Source organism: Elephantulus edwardii, unplaced genomic scaffold, assembly GCF_000299155.1.
Source record: "Elephantulus edwardii isolate Elephantulus edwardi_28Jun2011 unplaced genomic scaffold, EleEdw1.0 scaffold00186, whole genome shotgun sequence".
Classification (NCBI taxonomy): Eukaryota; Metazoa; Chordata; class Mammalia; order Macroscelidea; family Macroscelididae; genus Elephantulus; species Elephantulus edwardii.
The window spans coordinates 480,974-499,215 of NW_006399936.1; the positions used below are offsets into that span (position 1 = coordinate 480,974).

Below are 18,242 nucleotides of genomic sequence, written 5' to 3' on the forward strand. Positions count from 1 at the left end.
TTTTTGAGAAAGCGCCATACTGCTTTCCACAGGGGTTGCACCATTTTACACTCCCACCAACAGTGAATCAGGGTTCCAGTTTCTCCACTAAACTTCCTTACATATTTGATGCAGGCCACACCCAGATTACATACATCAAACCTCATGAAGGGGAATGATCACATCCCAACTGCCAGACCAGAGAATGGTAGGTAACCATCAGATAACATTGTGAAGAATAGAAATTCCAGAGCGCTCAATTGTAGAATCTGTTCATGGACAAAGAGGCAGTTAGAACAAAACAAGGGAATTCTTCATGGTTTATAATCAGGAAGGGTAAGAGTCAGAATTGTATCCTTTCACTACACCTACCATCTGTATGTTGGGCAAATAATATAGGGAGATGGACTATATGAAGACGAGCACAGCATCAGGTTGGCAGAAGACTTGTTAACAACCTGTAATACTCAGATGACAAAACCTTGAGTGTTGAAGTTAAAAGAATTTGAAGCCCTTATAGATGAAGATTGATGGCTCTGACTGGGAAGATACCAGTAGTTACATCTTCAATGACTGCCTACAAACTTTTAAGATACCAGTCTCTTCCAGTAGTATTCTTGTGGATCCTGTGGGGTCTGTTCTCTATCAATAGGATCATGTCATCTGCAAAGAAAAGGGGAGTTTTATTCATCCTCCCTGATTTAGATACCTTTTTTTCCTGGAAAGGGTTAAACCGGGTGGCTCCTTGGAGGCAAGGATTCTGAGGCTCCGTCTAACTTACTTTGGACATGTTGTGAGGAGAGACTGGTCCTTAGAGAGGGACATCATGCTTGGGAGGGTGGAGGGACAGCGCAGGAGAGGAAGGCCCTCTATGAGGTGGATTGATTCAGTGACTGGGATAATTGGGATGGGAGTGTCAGAGACAGTGTGATTGGCACAGGACAGAGCGGAGTTTAGGGCTGTTGTACATAGGGTTGCTATGAGTCGCAGGCGACTCAACGACACATAACAACAACAATTGTTCTTATTTTCAATTTCCACTATAATACTGAATAGCAGTGGTGAGCGTGTCTTTGTCTTGTTCTTGAAACTAAAGACAAAGTTCTCAATCTTTCTTTACTGCGTATGATATGACCTACATATCTTTTACTCATTTTTACTATTTTTGTGGCTTAGATTTATTTCCTGTTCGTGTGTGTACAACTTTGCATTGAATACTACTAAGTATTAACGGAAAATAATCACAAACTTTTCTCTTTGTTGGTGTTACCCTAAAGAGTTATCAGGCTCACAGAACCTAATTTAACTCTTCCAAGCCTAGTCTGTAAAATGCTACTGTATTAAAAATACACTTAGATAACTGAATTTATGACTTTATTATTTTTTTTATTTCTTTTATCCTCAGGACCCAACTTTGCCTGGTCCTAAACCAGTCAAAAAACGAGCCAAAAAACCCAAACCAAGAGGTAAGCAAGTCAGCTAGACATGGGGCATGTTTATGTTGCAGGCAAGGCAGATGCAGTGAGTATAACGGGTCTGCAGGTGGCCTCTCTTGACTGTCTCAGCCCAGCACTGGAGAAAACTATGTTCTTCTATTTCTTGCTTGATATTTGCCATTTTAAAGATTCACTAGGCAAAGCCAATTGATAGTGTCATCTGAGGAAACTGCTGTGCTTTATTTCTGGATATCGAATTATAAAATCTTGGGTTGAAAACCTGGTGTTCTAAAGTCTTAGCCAAGAAGGCAGCCTCAAGAGAGATCCAGGAAAAAGAGGGAGAGAGAGTTCACTAGATTGAGAAGAAAGTATAGGGAAGGGCAGAGATTAAATGTGAGCAGAGACTAAAGAACTGCCAAGCTGTCTTTTAGAGAAACACATTTCCTTCATGGGTGGTGTGGGGTGATGCAGGCCAAGTAAATGGACGCACTGGGACCTTGCAAAAGAAGACAAAGAGATCTCTGGGAGATGAAGCCACAGCTCCTCCTGTGCTCACGACGGCAGAACAAGAAGACCAAGAGAATTCAGAGCCTCAGCAGCCAGGTAAGGCTCAAGGCCTGGAAAACAATGTTAATATTCCTCAATCATTTTTAAACATTTCTATAGCTTTTATGACACGTACTCAGCTTGAAGGCACCTAACAAACATAATTTTTATTATTCTAAGAAGGAAAAATAAATTTATGGTTTTATTTTTAGAAACTTGAGTTTATAGCATATTTTGTGTCTCAGACTACAACACAGAGAACATGCTGTAAACTTAATGTTTTGACTAAATTTGAGCACAGATAAATGGTAGAGAGAAGAAATGGTAGCAACTGGGTATTGTCATGGTCTGGATAGATGTACCTCCATACATACTTCCTTTACTTTTATTTCTGACTTGTATTTGCCATTTTAAAGGTAAGTAAATTGAAGCTTAAAAGGTCTAAACTTTGTTCAGATGTCTTCCAGCAAATGACTTGTCCATGTCTTTCTGACTCCAAAGCCCTCGTTCTCTCTATTGAGTAAAGTCACCTTTCTTCGTGATTTCTTAGAAATAGAAATTTGGGATTTTATTTGTGCAGCGGTAAGGACAGACTGACCTAATAGGACTCTCACTTTTGTCACCTTTGCCTGTAGGACCTAAAAGAAAATTTAAAGCTCCCCAAAGCAAATCTTTGGTAACCAGTTTGTCTAAGGAAAGAAAAGCTAGAACGGGACCAAAGGTCCTGGCCCCCTTAGCTCTTCATAATGGGGGCTGCCCCACGATGGAGAAGGAAGAGCCTGGGCCCCAGGAATCACCTCAGGGTGCTGAGCGTATTCCCCCCGAAGACGAAGCTTCCAGTGACGTGGACCTGGAGATGCTCCTGGAAGATGTGAGACAAGAGCCTGAGCTGGAAGAAGAGTCCTAGGCCAGAAATGGCCGCGTGGGCCTCTCCATGGCCTTATCTGTGGAATAACTGAGTGACCTTGTTCTGTTCTCACTCCTTTTCCTCTAGTGCAGGAGGGAGGGCCTGGCAGTGGGATCCCCAGGAAGTTTGTTGACATTAATTGCTACAAGGTTAAAGTCAGAGTTGTGCAGTTTATTTATTAATAAAACAGATTTGTGCTTTAATTGACCCCTTTTCTCTTTAGCCAGGTCTTCTCCTTTGTATTTCTTTTCTTTCTCTTCAGGGTCACTGTGGCACAGTGGATTTGGTGGGAGAACTGCCTGGATAGTAGGAATAAGGTATAGAGTAGTGACACCTGAGTCCTGGAAAAACATTAAGAAGGTAGATCTGGGCTCAGGATCGGCTGTGCACCACCTGTATGGCCAAAGAGTTCATGCTGACTGTGATTCTTAATTTTCATGCCTAAAAATAAGTACATCACCCACATTACAGATTTGTTGGACGCTTAAGATAATGCATGTCAAGCATTTACAACCATGTGCTATTTATTATTGTAAAGAAAGTAGAATGGTTAGATTAGGGGTACAGAACCAGAGTCCTAGACTGGTTATCAATATTTGTGATGTTTATTTCTTGGCTTGATAGTCACTGAAAAAAAATTGCTAAAGGTGCCTTGGGTGTATCATCTATTAGAGTTTATTTTGATGGGAGAGGTAAAAGATAAAAGGGACATCAATTTTCTGCTCAGATACATTTGGATAGTTTCTCTGGGTACTTTGAGGTTTTTAGGTAAAACTACAAGAGGGAATTGTAGGACCAGGCACTGTTTCTCTCAATTCCTTGGTGCCTTTAACGTCTGCTCACCTCTGAGTTGCCTATGTCTGGTCTGGGATCACTGGAACCTGAGCCTAGAGGACAAGGGACGGGCGCTGCTGCCCAGGGCTGAGGGCCCAGGTGCATATTAGGTCTCTGTCCCCGCCTGGCCGGCAGCGGCCCCTCCTGACCCCCGCCCCCGTCGCCCCCTCCTGCCCCTCCCGCGCCCCCAGCGCCCCCTCCCGGCCCCCCCTCTGCTCAGGCAGAGGCCCCAGGCCTTCTGCAGCTGCAGTCGGCGGCGCCACTTCCCGGCGAACGTGTCCTGGACACTTGGGGGCGATGAGCAGCCACCACAAACCTCAGCCTTGAGGAGTGCGGCGGTGGCGACACCACGTCTCCGTCTTTCCAAGAGTGTGCCTACGGGGTTGGTTCTACAAACATCTCTCCGGACCAAGTGGGGAAGTGCTGGAGCTTTGTCCATTGGGTAAGTCGCCCAGTGGGGACTCTGGGCCTCAGTCTTCACTCATTGGACAAACAAACAAATTGGAAGAGAGAGTACCTGGGGGTCGAAGCTCCGGGTCACTACAGAACTGAAGTCTCGCCCTGCCCACCAGCATACTTCTACAAGCCTGAGCAGGGGTCCATCTCCCACCCCCATGTCCCCCACCTGCACACCCTACACCCTGAGGGTTACCTCCTCATCCCTGCTCTCCCAGGCCCCACCTGTGAGCACTTGGGTCTGATACTTAGGTAGAGTTCCAGGGTTCTGGACTCTAGGCCTTGATAGCTGGGGCCAGGCTGGGATCTGGAGTCCCCCCTTATTCCATGAGCACTTCCTTCTTAGAGCCTCAATGTTACCTGAGGAGCCCCAAATCTTCTCCGCAGACCCCTGTAATTAGTCCCATGCCCCCTGTGCTGGCCTGGTCCACACGGACCTCCTTCTCCCCTGGCCTGCCTCCCCACCCTCATTTATGCTCTCAGCAGTGCCTCCTTTTCCCCTTGAAGCCCCAGCTCTCCTGGGACCATGGAATCAACAGGGCTGGGGGCTTCTCAGAGAACAGTGATGATCACTAGCTGAGAAAGGCAGGTCTCAGGACTCCTTGTCCTCCGGGTTCACTTCTCCCAGCCCAGGGTAGAGCTGGTGGCTGCATGAAACGGGTCCACTCAGCAGCACTGTCCACAGGGCTTGGGTTGGACAGTCTGTGGGAAGGCCCTCCCTGAGCCAGGTTATCAGGTGGATTTCTCACATGCAGAAGGGGTTCTACAAAAGCTGCCCTGTTCTCCCCATGTCCCGTCATCCTCACCAGTACCCACCCCAGTAGGGGTTATTCACCCCTGGCTATTATCCACATTGCCCTCTGACCATTGGAATCCAGTCCATTAGAGACTAGAGGCTTGCACAGCCTCCCCTAGATGTGTGAACTATGTGAAATCAGACATAGGTTAGCACAAGCCAGCACAAGTAAGATGTTTATCTTACTTACTGGGCACTTGGCCCATTAGGAGCCATACATTTGGAAAGGGGCTTTGATTTTCTAGGAAGGTGCTGTAGGGTTGAGGGACAGACAGATGCCAGCCATACCTAGAATATTTTATTTGAAAAGGAGAAGTGATTCACTACAGGTAAGAACAAGCAGGCCCATGCTTACTTTGGTAACTGGGTAATATGACATGGCTTTTGCCCAAGTTGTCTCATGGATGGAAAGGCAAAGGCTGCTGGATGTGAAGGCTGGTGGGTAGGCGGGTGTGTGTGTGTGTGTGTGTGTGCGCGCAGCCTCAGTGCCAGCTCCTGGAGTGGCAGCAGGAGCAGGTCCTGGTGTCCCTGATTGCAGGAGGTGAGCTGGAGGAAGAAACTGTGGGCAGGGACAAGAACCAATGAATGGCAACTCTGGAAGCCCCACAGTCAGGCCATCTTAGGGACCCCTTGTCAGAGGGGTGCTGGGAAGACAGAAGGGACCTATCTGGGGTAGAGGCCTCCCAAGCCTTTGCTGCTGGTGAGGTTTGAATGCTGAGCATCTTGCCAAAGCCCACAAGCCCCTGGGGTCCCTCAGTGATTTCTTCAGAGTAAGGAAGGCCACCCTGCCTGATACTGCTCCCCAAGGGCCCCAAAGTCCAGGAAGAAAATCCCAGGGCAGAGGAAGATGGTTGTGATTGGGGTACTATGCTTTCTCCTTGGCCCCGCCGAGGTTCTCTCCCATCGGGGTCTTGCCTGGCTGGACCCTGCTTCCCAAGAGCTAAACCTGCTTAATGATTCCTTCCCACCCACCATGTAAAACAAAAAGCCCAGCTGAGACCCACATCAGATAAACCAGCATTGCTGACTTATTGACATCATCTAAGAGGGCTAGGGAGGTGTTCAAAACAGGAAACAAGCGGGGATGGGGTTTCGTCACTTCACATGCAGACACAGGGCACATACTGCCCACATCCGCAGCAGTGTCACCTCTGGTGGCACTCAGCTGAGATCTAAAAATAAAAAATGAAGTGCAAAGACAGTGTGCCTTCCAGAAACAAGGATTTCCCACCTTGTATCGGGAAAGATCACATGGACTGGGATCTCTCATTAAATTCCTGAGCAACCCTCTCAGGTTTGAGCTCGAGGGTCAAGGAAAGAACAAAGGTTGAGGCCTGAGTGAGGCCTCCTCCCTTCTGCCTGGGCAGAGCGTCCATCCCCATCAGAGAGGCAGAGCTGTGGATGGAGGCAGGCAGGCTGCCAGGGTTCCGGCCCTGGGGCGAGTGCAGTACAGGTGGAGAGTTGCTGGTGGGAGTGGACCATCTCCAGGCTGCTGGGCAGAAGGACGTGGTGATCATGGGCATGAAGCTGATGTAAGGGAGGCCTGGCCAGCAGCCAAGGACCTAGGGGAAGAAAGGCCTAGTAGACCCCCTTCGCTCCATGCAGTCCCATCTCCAGCCTCTTACTCCCCACTCCAAACAGGACCCCAGTCCTCACCAAGGCTGCACTAATGTCCTGGGTCTGGGGCAAGGAGGCTAAGTCTAGGGACAGACTGGGAAGACGGGGCCACAAGGGAAAGCCTTGCTGAGCCTAGGCTGGGTATGGGGATTCTGACGAAGGAAGAAAGCCAAAATAGTGAACCCCTGAAACCCCAAAGATCTTGGCCAGGTCTACCTCACAATGGGGGATGGAGGAGGAGCAGGAGCTCTGTGCAGAGATGCACCAGCTGGGTGGCCAGGGTCCCTGAGCCCCTACTGGCCCCCTCTCCTCACCAGGTTAACCTCACCTTAGGGAGGTTTCCATCACCCTTCTAGGGGCCTCAGGAAAGGACGTAACACAGCAGAGAGGACTGTTGGCTCTGGGGCTTCTGAGTGTTCAAGGGTGAGGGAGATGCTGGCTCTGGTTTCCCAGTAGGCCTGGTGAGCTGGGACCCCACACCAGGGGCCAGGTCAGGATGCAGTAGCACCAGGCTGTTGCCTCAGACACCATCTCCCCATGGCCCATCACCAAGGAAACAGAGCACCCAGCAGAGGACCTTAGCGGTTTTCATCTGAACTTGCACCCACACCTCAGGGTATAGAAGAATCCTTCCACCACCTCTTCGGTGGTCTCTGCCTCTCTGACCTCCTGCACTTGCTGCCTGGGCCCCTCCACCCCAGCAGTGAGGCAGAGGCCCACAGCACACTCCTAAGCACTCACCTTGAGCAATCAGCTGCCTACTTTCATCGTCCCAGGGCTGCGAATCTGACCTCCCCAAGCTGAATCTGCTCCATCTGTAGCTGTCTCCATGACAAATTTCTTCCAGTTTCTCAGGTCAAAACCAGAGTCATCTCTGAGTACTCTTTCACATCCAACCTACCAGGAAATCCTCTGGTTTTCCCCACACAGACCAACTGACCACTTCTCCTGTCCTTCACTGCCACCTCCTGATTCAAAACTTGACTTCAACACGAGGAGTGCTAGCTGCCACCTGCTCCTGAGGGTCAGGGCTCCACAGTGGTTGCATGCGTGTGTGTGTGTGTGTTTTGCTGAAACTTCCCCAGTTTTGAGCATGTAAGGAGGTGTTACCATCCCACCACAGTGAAAGGGCAGTCTCCAAAAGGAGATTAAGAAGCTCAACTGTTTATAGCTTTTTTCTGGGGGCAGGGAGTGAGAAGAAGAAGAATGGTGAAAAAAGAGAAAGGAGGAGAGGAGCAAGCTGGTCCTTAGCCGGCCACAAGGTCTCCTCATCTGGCATGGTTACGAGAGGACACAGGGATCTTGTTACCGGAAGTGATGGCTCCTCCTGCCCAGATCATTAAAAGTTGGATGGCCTGTGAAACCACAGTGAGAAATTGCAATGAGGCAGATACTCAAGATGGAAAACTGGAAATCAAACCTAAAAGGCTGAAGAGATCCGTAAACTGCATTGGAAACCAGTAAAGGTAGAAAGTGACCGCTGTTTTCATGTAGGTAAATTCTCGTCAGAGGGAAAGGCGGGAACCCAGGTTATCTGGGCTGCTCGGAGCAGAATAGGAGCAGCCAAGTCTAAGTTTCAAGGAGGTGGATTTCCAGAGGCTGTTTTGCGCGATTCTAGGTGAGAGATGATGGTGGTTTAGAACAGAATGGGGGCAACTAGAAGAAACAGATTCTAGGTGTATTTTGGAGGATGACTTGAGAGGAACTGGTGAAGAACAGAAAAAGAGGAAAGGAGAGGTTGGTGTTAAGGACTTGGGTTTGAGGTTGGACATTGACAGTAACTCCCCAGTTTCAACTTAAAGATACCACATTTCCATGAAATTTCAAATGATACCAGGTATCTCTGTGATGAGGGCATGCAGTTACTCCTGGGAGAGAACCCTTAAGTGAGAGCTGTTGTGACACATGGACTAGCGTGGCCCAAGAGGCGGTGAGGCAGGTGGTTGGTTCAAGGCTCCACACGCCAGCCTGTTAAGAACCCTCCTTCCCTCACTGAGACCTGAACTTTCACCCTAGACAGACGACTCAAAAGCAGTCAATCTCTCCTCAGCTCTGGTCTCCACACCACCCAGTCTCCAGGTTACTAAGTAACACGTCGCGACAGCCTGCACAAAGCACAGGGCAAGGGGGTGGGGTGCGGGTGTCACACCCTGGGCAGCAGCAAACAGGATGACGGGACCCGAGAATGCGACCTCCAATGATGTAACCATCTCACACCAGCTCCATTTTGAACCAGCAGGTTCAAATATGTTTATTGAACTAACATTTAGGACATAAAAGAGATGTCCTAAAAAAGTGGGAAAGCTGTCCCAAAAATAGAGGTGAGCTTATAGTCTCTTTGTATTAAGCATGAAGACAATGCTACTCTCCCAATACTGAGGTGCCGGCCTGCCCCTACCCCAATATTCCAACAGCAGGAACTGGGTGCTCTGCTCAAACATGTGTCAGATCAACAGGCGCAGGCAACAAAGCGTGAAGACACCTTCCTTTCCACACAGAACCATCGGAGAGAAAGGCAGGTCAGAAAGGCAAACCAGCATTCCTCTCCTGACAAAATTTCCTCTCCTGGAAAAAATGCTTCATTTTCTTCCTTTCTCTTGTGTGTCTTCTCCAAATGGTCAAGTCACTGAGGTGGTGCAGAGGCAGTGGAGAGGGGCAGTTGTGTTAGTAATCCTGAAACGAGAAAGATGGAAGGAACACAAACACACACCCCCGCCCCCATCACCATCAACATCAACAGAGCAAGGGCCTCCAGAAGATGACAGGGTCCTGCAAATAACAATTCTACCCCCAGCCTTTTTGAGAGGACTCCCAGGTGACCTATCAACATTTCCTGATGACACACAATCCCACTTAACCTGCCCTCCACAGTCTTTCATGGGACACTTGCCTCCATGTTCAGCTCTGTAGAATCTAAGAGGTCCAGCTGGTGTTCACCAGAGGAAGAGCAGCTACTTGGTTGCTAGAGGGAATGGAGTCAAAGTCAGAAAGGGCTTTGCTCACTCCCACAAGACCCCAAACAACACCTGTTCCATTGTGAGGATCATAACAACTAATGGGAAGGGCCACTGCAGGCACCTGTTAGCACAGACAGGGGTGACAGGACTGGTTATCGCCCGCCAGGAGTCATCAGAGGAGTGCCTCCTCTCCTGGCCTACCCTGAACAAGCTCCTTAAATGGAGTCACTCTGGAACTAGTGAATGGGATTGTCCCGAGAGAACTTTAGAAGAGAATATTTTAATAGAGGCCATGTTCTCTAGATGCTCATTTAAAGATGTCCTTGTTTGGTGTTTTGTTCTGTCCACAAGAGCTCTATCCCTCTCTCTCTGCCTCCATCATTTCTTTCTCCTCAAATTCTAAGGTTAACAACATTAACATTAATTTAGCTTTTCTGTTTATAACATGCTTTCACTTATGCTATTTTGTATAAAATCTCCACTTTATTTATGATGAAATAGATGTTAGGATGAGTTAAGCAGCTACCCTGACAAAGTTAGCAACTGGTAGAACTGAGGACTGAAACTCTGATCTGCTAACTCCAAATTCTATACTCTACTGTAGTGGGAACGCTTCCCCCTGGGGAGGCAAGCAGGGTAGGGAGGAAAAGGTGAGTAACGTGGAATTGGCAGCTAAGTGAAAGGAAGATGATTAGAAGTCAACGAATGTTCTGCAGGAGAAAGATGTAATACTCTCCTCTGCTAAGGATTCGCATTCTTGTAAAGGCTACAGACAGTTCTACAAAGGGTCTCCCATATAACTTGATGGCAGTGAAGTTACAACTGTAACTTAGTTATAGCCATAATTTTCTAAGCTAAGATAGAATTTTCTCTATGGGAAAAGAGACTAGGTCTGGAGTTCTGTGTGTATGCATGTATGCATATTTGTATACTAAAGAAACTAAGTGGGCTGCAAGACTGGATTAAATTACTTTCTGTAGCTCCCAAATTCCTTAAGGATTGGGTGTGCTGTTCTAGTTCATTTTGTTGTATGTTTCTCCTTTATTTTTTAAATAAAATTAAGTGGCAAAAGTCTGAAGCAACTTACAAACTTCTCTCTACTTTGATTATTTCAAAAAGACCTAAGCAGTTTTCAGAGGCAAGGAGACCAACAGAATCATTTGTCCATGTCTTTAATTCTGGAGGGAGAAGGGAGCGGTGGGTCTTCCTCACCTTGTCTGTATCTTGCCATTCTTCACTTGAGTCATCCTGAAATACCAGCCCTTCTTCTTCCTCTTCCATTAGACTAAGTCTGTAAGAATATATAATAGAATATAACAAAGAAAGAAATAAAATATAATAAGATCTATAAGAATAGATGTTTTCAAACTGCCTTTTCAAGACTGATGTGAGTTCATCAGAGACACTTCAGGGGAGCAGGTATCAGGTAGAGCTGGGCTCTAGGTTCCATTCCTGCTTTGATCAGAGCAGCTCTACCTTTATCTGTGCTACACTGAGGTTCTACAAGATACTGGGAAAGGTTTGTGATTAAAAGAAGTGCAAAACACTCACAGACTCACTGGGTAAGGGTAGAATTTCCCAAAGGTAAGAGGCATGAGATTTGCTCACTGGGTAAGGGCAGAATCCCCTCACGTCGGTAGGATGAGGTTTGAAGTGAAGCTAGATGGTATCAGGAAAGCTTACCGGGTCAGTCGATTGCCCAGACAAGGACCTGAAGAGGTGACTGGAGTACAAAACCGCTGTGACTCTGAGGACCGTAGCCACTGAGTGTCTGAACGAAGCTTGCTGTTGGGGAATAAAATAGGATCAATGACTGGGAATAAGAGTAAAGTGTGAAAAGGGGAGGTAAAGTGGTCAATGTTCAAGTGAAGAAAAGCTCAGAGTACAGGGAAAGAGCTTGAATTGAATTTAAAAAAAAAAGGATAGTGGGGAGCAAAAAAAAAGACAAAAAAAGATAGTGGGGAGCCACCAAACAAACTACCAATTGGAACTTCACCGAAGACGACATTCAGATGGCTAACAAACACATGAAGAAATGCTCAAAATCCCTAGCCCTAAGAGAGATGCAAATTAAAACAACTATGAGATATCATCTCACCCCAGTCAAAATAGCAAAATTTAACAGAACAGCAAGCAACAAATGCTGGCGAGTTTGTGGAGAAACTGGAACCCTGATTCACTGTTGGTGGGAGTGTAAAATGGTGCAACCCCTGTGGAAAGCAGTATGGCGCTTTCTCAAAAAGTTGCAAATAGAGATACCATTTGACCCAGCAATTCCACTACTGGGAATATACCCTGAAGAGACCATAGCTGACATCCAAGCAGATATATGCACACCCATGTTTATTGCAGCTTTGTTCACAATAGCAAGGAGTTGGAAACAACCAAAGTGCCCATCAACAAACGAATGGCTAGAGAAGCTGTGGTATATTCGCACAATGGAATACTATGCTGCATTAAAAGACAAGGAACTCATGCAATATTACTCAAAATGGTTGACTCTGGAGAACATTATGCTGAGTGAAATATCCCAGTCACAAAAGGACAAATATTACATGATGCCACTGTTGAAGAATGGGACTAACCTCGGGGTTGGGGAGAGACTGAGTAAGATGGGTTCAATAATGTATACTGCACTGAAACAGAGGAGGGAGAAAACTGTTTAAAAGAGATATGTGACTAGGTATTTCTGTCATCACAGGAGTCTAGAGCAATAGCTACATGGTGGAGGGGACCTGGGGGAGGGTTTGTAAAACAACGAAAGAATCTTTTACTTTTCCATAATTTTTGATTCATGTACTTATAACTTGTTAGTTAAATCTGTGTCTTCTAGGTTGCAACACCCCCATGATACATCTTCAAGGATATGAACATGTACGGCTAATCACAATCAATAACAGTGCATCTAAATTCCAAAATCAATCTCCATAATAGTCTATGTGTTTCCTACTGCCAAAGGGGCCCTTTAGAGTAGTGAGAGAAAATCTTCACCCTGAAACCCACAGCGTGTCTTTTCAGCAGGAAGTAGCTAAGAGAATACGCCATCCCTTTTTCCTTATGAATCAGGGTGAAGTCTCTCTCAGGGAGGAGTGATAGGGAATGGCAAAGGACACACTGACAAAGGAGATTAATCAGAACTGACTTTGATAAGCACTGTGGCAATTGGACAATTAAAACAGACATTCGGATGGCGGGGGAAGAAGAACGAACTGGGGAGGAGGGTGGAGAGAATGGTGCAGCAATGAAGGAATGAAAACCCAAAATATCCCTGTAAATGTTCATTAAATCTAATAAAATTTAATAATAATAATAATAATAATAAAAACAAAAAAACTACCAATTGGAGATGGTAAGATACCCAACTGGAAAGCCAGAGACCAGACTTCTCTCCTTGGCCCTCACCCTTGGGAGAACTCCAATCCCGATCTCTCTTCTTCTTCCACCTCTTCTAACTCTACCACGGGCTGCTTACTCTTCACAGCTGTAGAGGTGAGGGCAGGCGTGGCTGGGACACTGCTAAGTTGCAGGCTTTCTTCCTGGGAGGAAGAGGCATCATCTATTTTCGACCTGAAGGGGCCTGCAGAGAAGTAGACGTGGATATTAACTATAACCCAGACACTTCTCTGTTTCCAAGAGCTCTCCAAAATTTGGCAAAGAAAAGTTAAGGAAAAAAGAGAATGGGTAGTCTATCATGACCTCATTTTGTTGATGCAAAGAGAAAGGAAGCTAATGTGCAGCCCTCTGTGTTAAAAAGTAAGGCTTATAGACTCCTATTGAGGCTCTAACCTTGTAAAAAAACTTACAATACAGCTAACAGGACAAGATGGAAAGTGATGCAAACATACATTTTCCAGATACATATTAACATCTGAATATAAGAGAAGTTTGGACTCCTTGACATTGAAAGATGGGGATTTGCTCTAAACTAATCAACCCAAACAAGCAAGGTTTTCTCCAATTAACAGATCCTTGGTGGGGGAAAAAACCTCCTATAATTTCAATATAGCTTTGTGAGCAGAAATCAGGGTGGAATGATGGTTAGGGAGGATTAAAAAGAAAAAAAATAAAAGGATTTTCCAAGGGCCAGAAAAACATGAGATGACTGGAATCCTTATGAAACTCTGATAAAAGGATACTTGGAGGGCCTGAGGCTCAAAATGTTTAAGGACTTCTTATAAAGCGCTGAGCCCTGGTGGTTCAGGGATTAGGCAACTGGTAAGGCTGGTGGTTTGAGAGTTTTAATTCCCCAGCCATGTGGAAGGAAAAAGACAAGGCATTCTGCTTTTGTAAAGATTATAGCCTTGAAATACTATGTGCCATTCTATCCTGTCCATTAAGTGTTGCTATGAGTCACAAGTGACTTGATGACAACAGGTGTTCGTCTGGTCTCCTCCAAAGATAAAAAAAGAGGAGGAGAAAGAATCCAGATCTATAAGTTATTAAATTTTAAAATATAATTCAAACTAATATTACTATTTCTCAACTGTAAATAGTCATACCCTATTACCCTCCCTCTATACAACCATTCTGTACAACTGAACTACAGCCAAGAAGTGAGCTGCTATTAATTTAAGCAAAGAGGGTTACAAAAGACAGGCAAGAGCTATATACTCAGAGAAGAAAATAGGCCCCCAGCAGATGGCAGCACCAACCTCAGGAACCTCAGGTTCTGGGCAGTGATAAGAATAGAAAGGAAACATCTTGTTTGATTCACCACCACTTAAACCCCCAAACTCTGTCACTAATTAACCAGTTGACATTTCTACTTTGATCTGTGTGCCATCTTGAATTCATTTGTCAAAGTCTGACCTTGTTCTTAGGTGTGTGAGTCAAGTACAACTCTTATCATCAAACCTATGAACAACAGACCTGAACCCTGGCCTATCCTGTGCCATACTCATCATCTCTGATATCAGCCCACTGCTGAAATCACTGTCAATCCATCTCGTCGGAGGTCTTCTCTTTCGTTGACTCTTCATCTTTCCAAGTATGATGTCCCTTTCCAAGAAATAGCCTCACCTAGCTACCTGACCAAAGTATAAGAAGCTTCACCATCTTTGCCTCCCAGAACCATTCTGGCTGCACTCTTTCTAAGACATGTCTATTTGTTCTTTTGAGGTCCACGGGACATTCCTCACTCTTCTCCAACACCACAACTCAAAGGCATCAATTTTTTTTTTGTCATTCTTATTCATTGTCCAGCTCTCTGATGTGTACTAGGTAACTGAGAAGACCATGGCCTGAATCACATGTACCTTAGCCTTCAAACTGCCATCACTGCTCTACAGCATTTTGGAGAGATCCCTGACAGCAGACTTGCCCAATATGGTATGTCTCCTGATTCCCTGACTGCTGGCACCAAGGGTGTTGATCGTTGATCCAAAGAAGATGAAACCACTGACAGCTTCAATCCTTCCTCCAACATCTATCTTAATGGTGACTGTTAGTCCTGTGGTGAGGATTTTTGGTTTCTTGAAGTTGAAATGTAATCCATACCAAACGTCCTTAAATCTTTGGCAGCAAGTGCTTCAAGTACCCCTCAATTTCAGAAAGCAGGGCTGTGTCATCTGAATAACACAGGTTATTGATGAGTCTTCTCCCAATCCTGATGCCACATTCCTCTTCATACAGTATAGCCTTGTGAATTATTTGCTCAGCATACCTTATCTTCTCCAAAGTGGCTCCTCTATCTTCAATTTTTGTTTATCTTTTAGGTTCAATAACAGTCTCTTCTTCCACCACTTGACTTTAATAAAGGCAATATCAAGCCAACTGACAACTTATTACCTTCCATCAAGTTTCAAAAGCTATAAGTATTTACGAGAACAGGTGCTTCATTCATCTTCACTCACAGAACAGCCGGTGGATTTGAACCACTGACCTTTCAGTTAGCAGTAAAACAAGTAATGCATTACATCACCAGAGCTCCCATTCATTCTGTCAAGGCTAGACACAACTATCCCTTCCTCTCCACCTTGCCTAAGACATTCATTATTATGCATCACCATATAAAGTATAATAGATGCCTCAATTGACTGAAAGATATCCGTATTTATTCCTATTCCAAAAAAGGTGCTCTGACAAAGTGTGGAAATTACCAAACAATATCACACACAAGCAAAATCCTGCTGAAGACTATACAAAAACGAACAGTACATTAACAGAGAACTATCAGAAACAGAAGCTGGGTTTAGAAAACGCTGTGGCACTAAAGGCTTTATTGCCAATGTCAGTTGGATCTTGGCTGAAAGCAAAGAGTAGCAGAGGAACGTCTCCCTGTGCCTCATTAACTATGCAAGGCATTTGATCATGTAGATCACAACTGTGGCTAACCTTGAGAAGAATGAATGGGAATTGTAGACCACTTGATTGTGCTCATGCAAAACCCATACTTGGACCCAGTGACAGCCATCAGAACAGAACAAGGAAACACTACATGGTTCAAAACTGAGAAAGGGGTATATCAGGGATGTGTCCTATATCCATACCTTTCAATCTATAAGTGGAACAGCTCATTCGAAAAGCTGGTCTTTATGAGGATTGTAGCATCAGGATTTGAGGAAGACTCAACCATCTGTGCTATGCAGATGATACAACCTTGCTTGCTGAGGAGGACTTGAAGTGTTTGCTGCAGAAGGTCCAGGACTATAGTCTTCAATATGGACTGAAGCTTAACATCAAGAAGACAGAGATTCTTACCAGTGGGCCTACTGGCAGCATCATGATGGATGGAGAAGAGATTGAGGTTGTTAACAATTTCAGCTTGCTCAGCTCCACAATCAAGATCTTGGCACCAGCAGTCAGGAAATCAAAAGACAAATTGTACTGGGGAGTCTGTGTCAGGAACCTCTCCAGAGTGCTGAGGGGCAGTGACATCAGTCTAGAGACTGAGGTGCACCTTATCCAGGCCATGGTTTTCTCAATTACATGCTATGAATCAGAGAGCTCGACAATGACTAAGGAAGACAGAAGAATTGATGCCTTTGAGTTGTGCTGTTGGAGAGGAGTACTGAATGTACCATGGACAGCCAGGAGAATAAACAAGTCTGTCTTGGAGAGGGTGAAACCAAGTTTCTCTTTGGAGGTAAGGATTTTGACACTCCCCCTTACACACTCTGGGCCATACTCCATCTCATATAATGTAGCCAGGAAGAACCAGTCCTTGGAGAAGGACATTATACTTGGAAGGGTGGGGAGACAGCACAGGAGAGGAAGACCCCAGATGAAATGGACTGACACAGTAACTGGGGCAATGGGATTAGGGTGTCAGAGTCAGAGTGACAGGCTCAGAAAAGGACAGGATTCAGAGCTGTTGTACATAGGGTCACTATGAGTTGTAGTCAACCTGACAGCACATAACAACAATCACCACCACATTCATTATTACACATGTGAACTAAACAGAGCTCTGGTGGTGTAGTGAGCAGCATCTTACACACTAAATGAGGCAGCAAGCTTCTGGCAATTCAAATCCATCAGCAGCTTCTTAGCAGAAATACAGGCAGTGCCCAGTCCATCATGTTCCACCCCACCCCTCCAACTCATACTGATTTACAGCCTCCATGAAGGGTTGTGATGAAGTGAATTTGACTCAACAGTTCAAAAGGTAAGCTACTATGATGATTTCTTTTCAGGTAATATTTTCTTATTTTCAATGAAGGTTTACTTGTGTTCTCATTCAATAATCTCTATACAAGTTGTTTGGTGGCATTTATTACATTCTGTGAACAGTTTCATTATTTCTATTCTAGTTCTATTTTCATTCTAGGTTCCCTGCCTCTAATTTGCTCTTTATTGTAAAGTAACTGACCAATGAATCTCAAAGAGGGGATTTCTGTGTGTGTGAGAAAAATTTGCATTTAGAAATAGCCAGCTGGATTCAGTTTAGATGATCCCAATTTTGTGAGCAACATCCAAAGCATCACAGTCAGGAGCAAGTCAAACATAAACCTTCTCTCCACCAGGCTTTACAGCTTGCTTTATTTGGTGCTTGTTGGCTTTGACATCCACAATGAACACAAGTGTGTTGTTATCTTCTACCTTCTTCATGGTTGGCTCAGTGGTCAGGGGAAATTTGATGATGGAATAGTGGTCAAGCTTTTTTCTCCTGGGGGTGCTATTCCAGGGTATTTGGGCTGCCTTTGGAGTCTCAGTGTCTTAGGCCGCCGGAAGGTGGGTCACATGTGGATTTTTTTTTGGCTGTGGATGCCCTTCAGGATGGCCTTCTTGACCTTTAATGCCTTTGCTTTGGCTTCAGTTTTGGGAGGGGCAGGAGCTTCACTCTTTGCTTTCAGCACAGTCTTTGTAGAAAGCAGATTTTTTTTTTTTAAATCACACAGCACTTATGGATAAAAAGGGCCCGGAGTACTTATGACGACAAACTCCTTCAGAGTCTCTTCTGACATTCACTTTGGTCTTTTCTTCCTGTCTTTGCAAAGACCTTTTGCTTTCTTCATGAATGATGTCCTTGACCTCATCCTACAACTCATTTGGTCATTAATGCTCATTCAATGCATTAAAATCTATTCTTGAGATGGTTTTTAAATTCAGTTGAGACAGACTCAAGGTTGCAGCTCTAGTGGGCTTGTTTTCATTTTCTTCAGCTCCAATTTTAACTTCTACAGGAATAATTGATGGTCTGTTTCAGCCTGTCTCTGGTTTCACTTTGACTTCTGATACTAAAACTTCTCCACTGACTCTTTCAAAAGATGTAG

General features: G+C 45.3%; 2 protein-coding genes across 2 annotated transcripts in view; one reads left to right on the top strand and one right to left on the bottom strand.

Moving 5' to 3' along the window:
* The window catches only part of ZCWPW1 (zinc finger, CW type with PWWP domain 1), a 25,080-nt gene extending 18,590 nt beyond the window's left edge, over nucleotides 1-6,490 (top strand). Inside the window, exons 14-19 of the mRNA XM_006896582.1 lie at nucleotides 902-904; nucleotides 1,385-1,448; nucleotides 1,872-2,018; nucleotides 2,699-2,832; nucleotides 3,894-4,084; nucleotides 6,322-6,490. Of these exons, the coding sequence (XP_006896644.1) occupies nucleotides 902-904; nucleotides 1,385-1,448; nucleotides 1,872-2,018; nucleotides 2,699-2,832; nucleotides 3,894-4,084; nucleotides 6,322-6,490 (708 nt within the window). The remainder of the gene's footprint in view (nucleotides 1-901; nucleotides 905-1,384; nucleotides 1,449-1,871; nucleotides 2,019-2,698; nucleotides 2,833-3,893; nucleotides 4,085-6,321) is intronic.
* Nucleotides 6,491-9,446: 2,956 nt separating this feature from the next.
* STAG3 (stromal antigen 3) overlaps nucleotides 9,447-18,242 on the bottom strand; it is a 37,876-nt gene continuing 29,080 nt past the window's right edge. The window contains exons 30-32 of the mRNA XM_006896583.1: nucleotides 12,931-13,105; nucleotides 10,741-10,819; nucleotides 9,447-9,533 (exon numbers count right to left, since the gene is read on the bottom strand). Of these exons, the coding sequence (XP_006896645.1) occupies nucleotides 9,447-9,533; nucleotides 10,741-10,819; nucleotides 12,931-13,105 (341 nt within the window). The remainder of the gene's footprint in view (nucleotides 9,534-10,740; nucleotides 10,820-12,930; nucleotides 13,106-18,242) is intronic.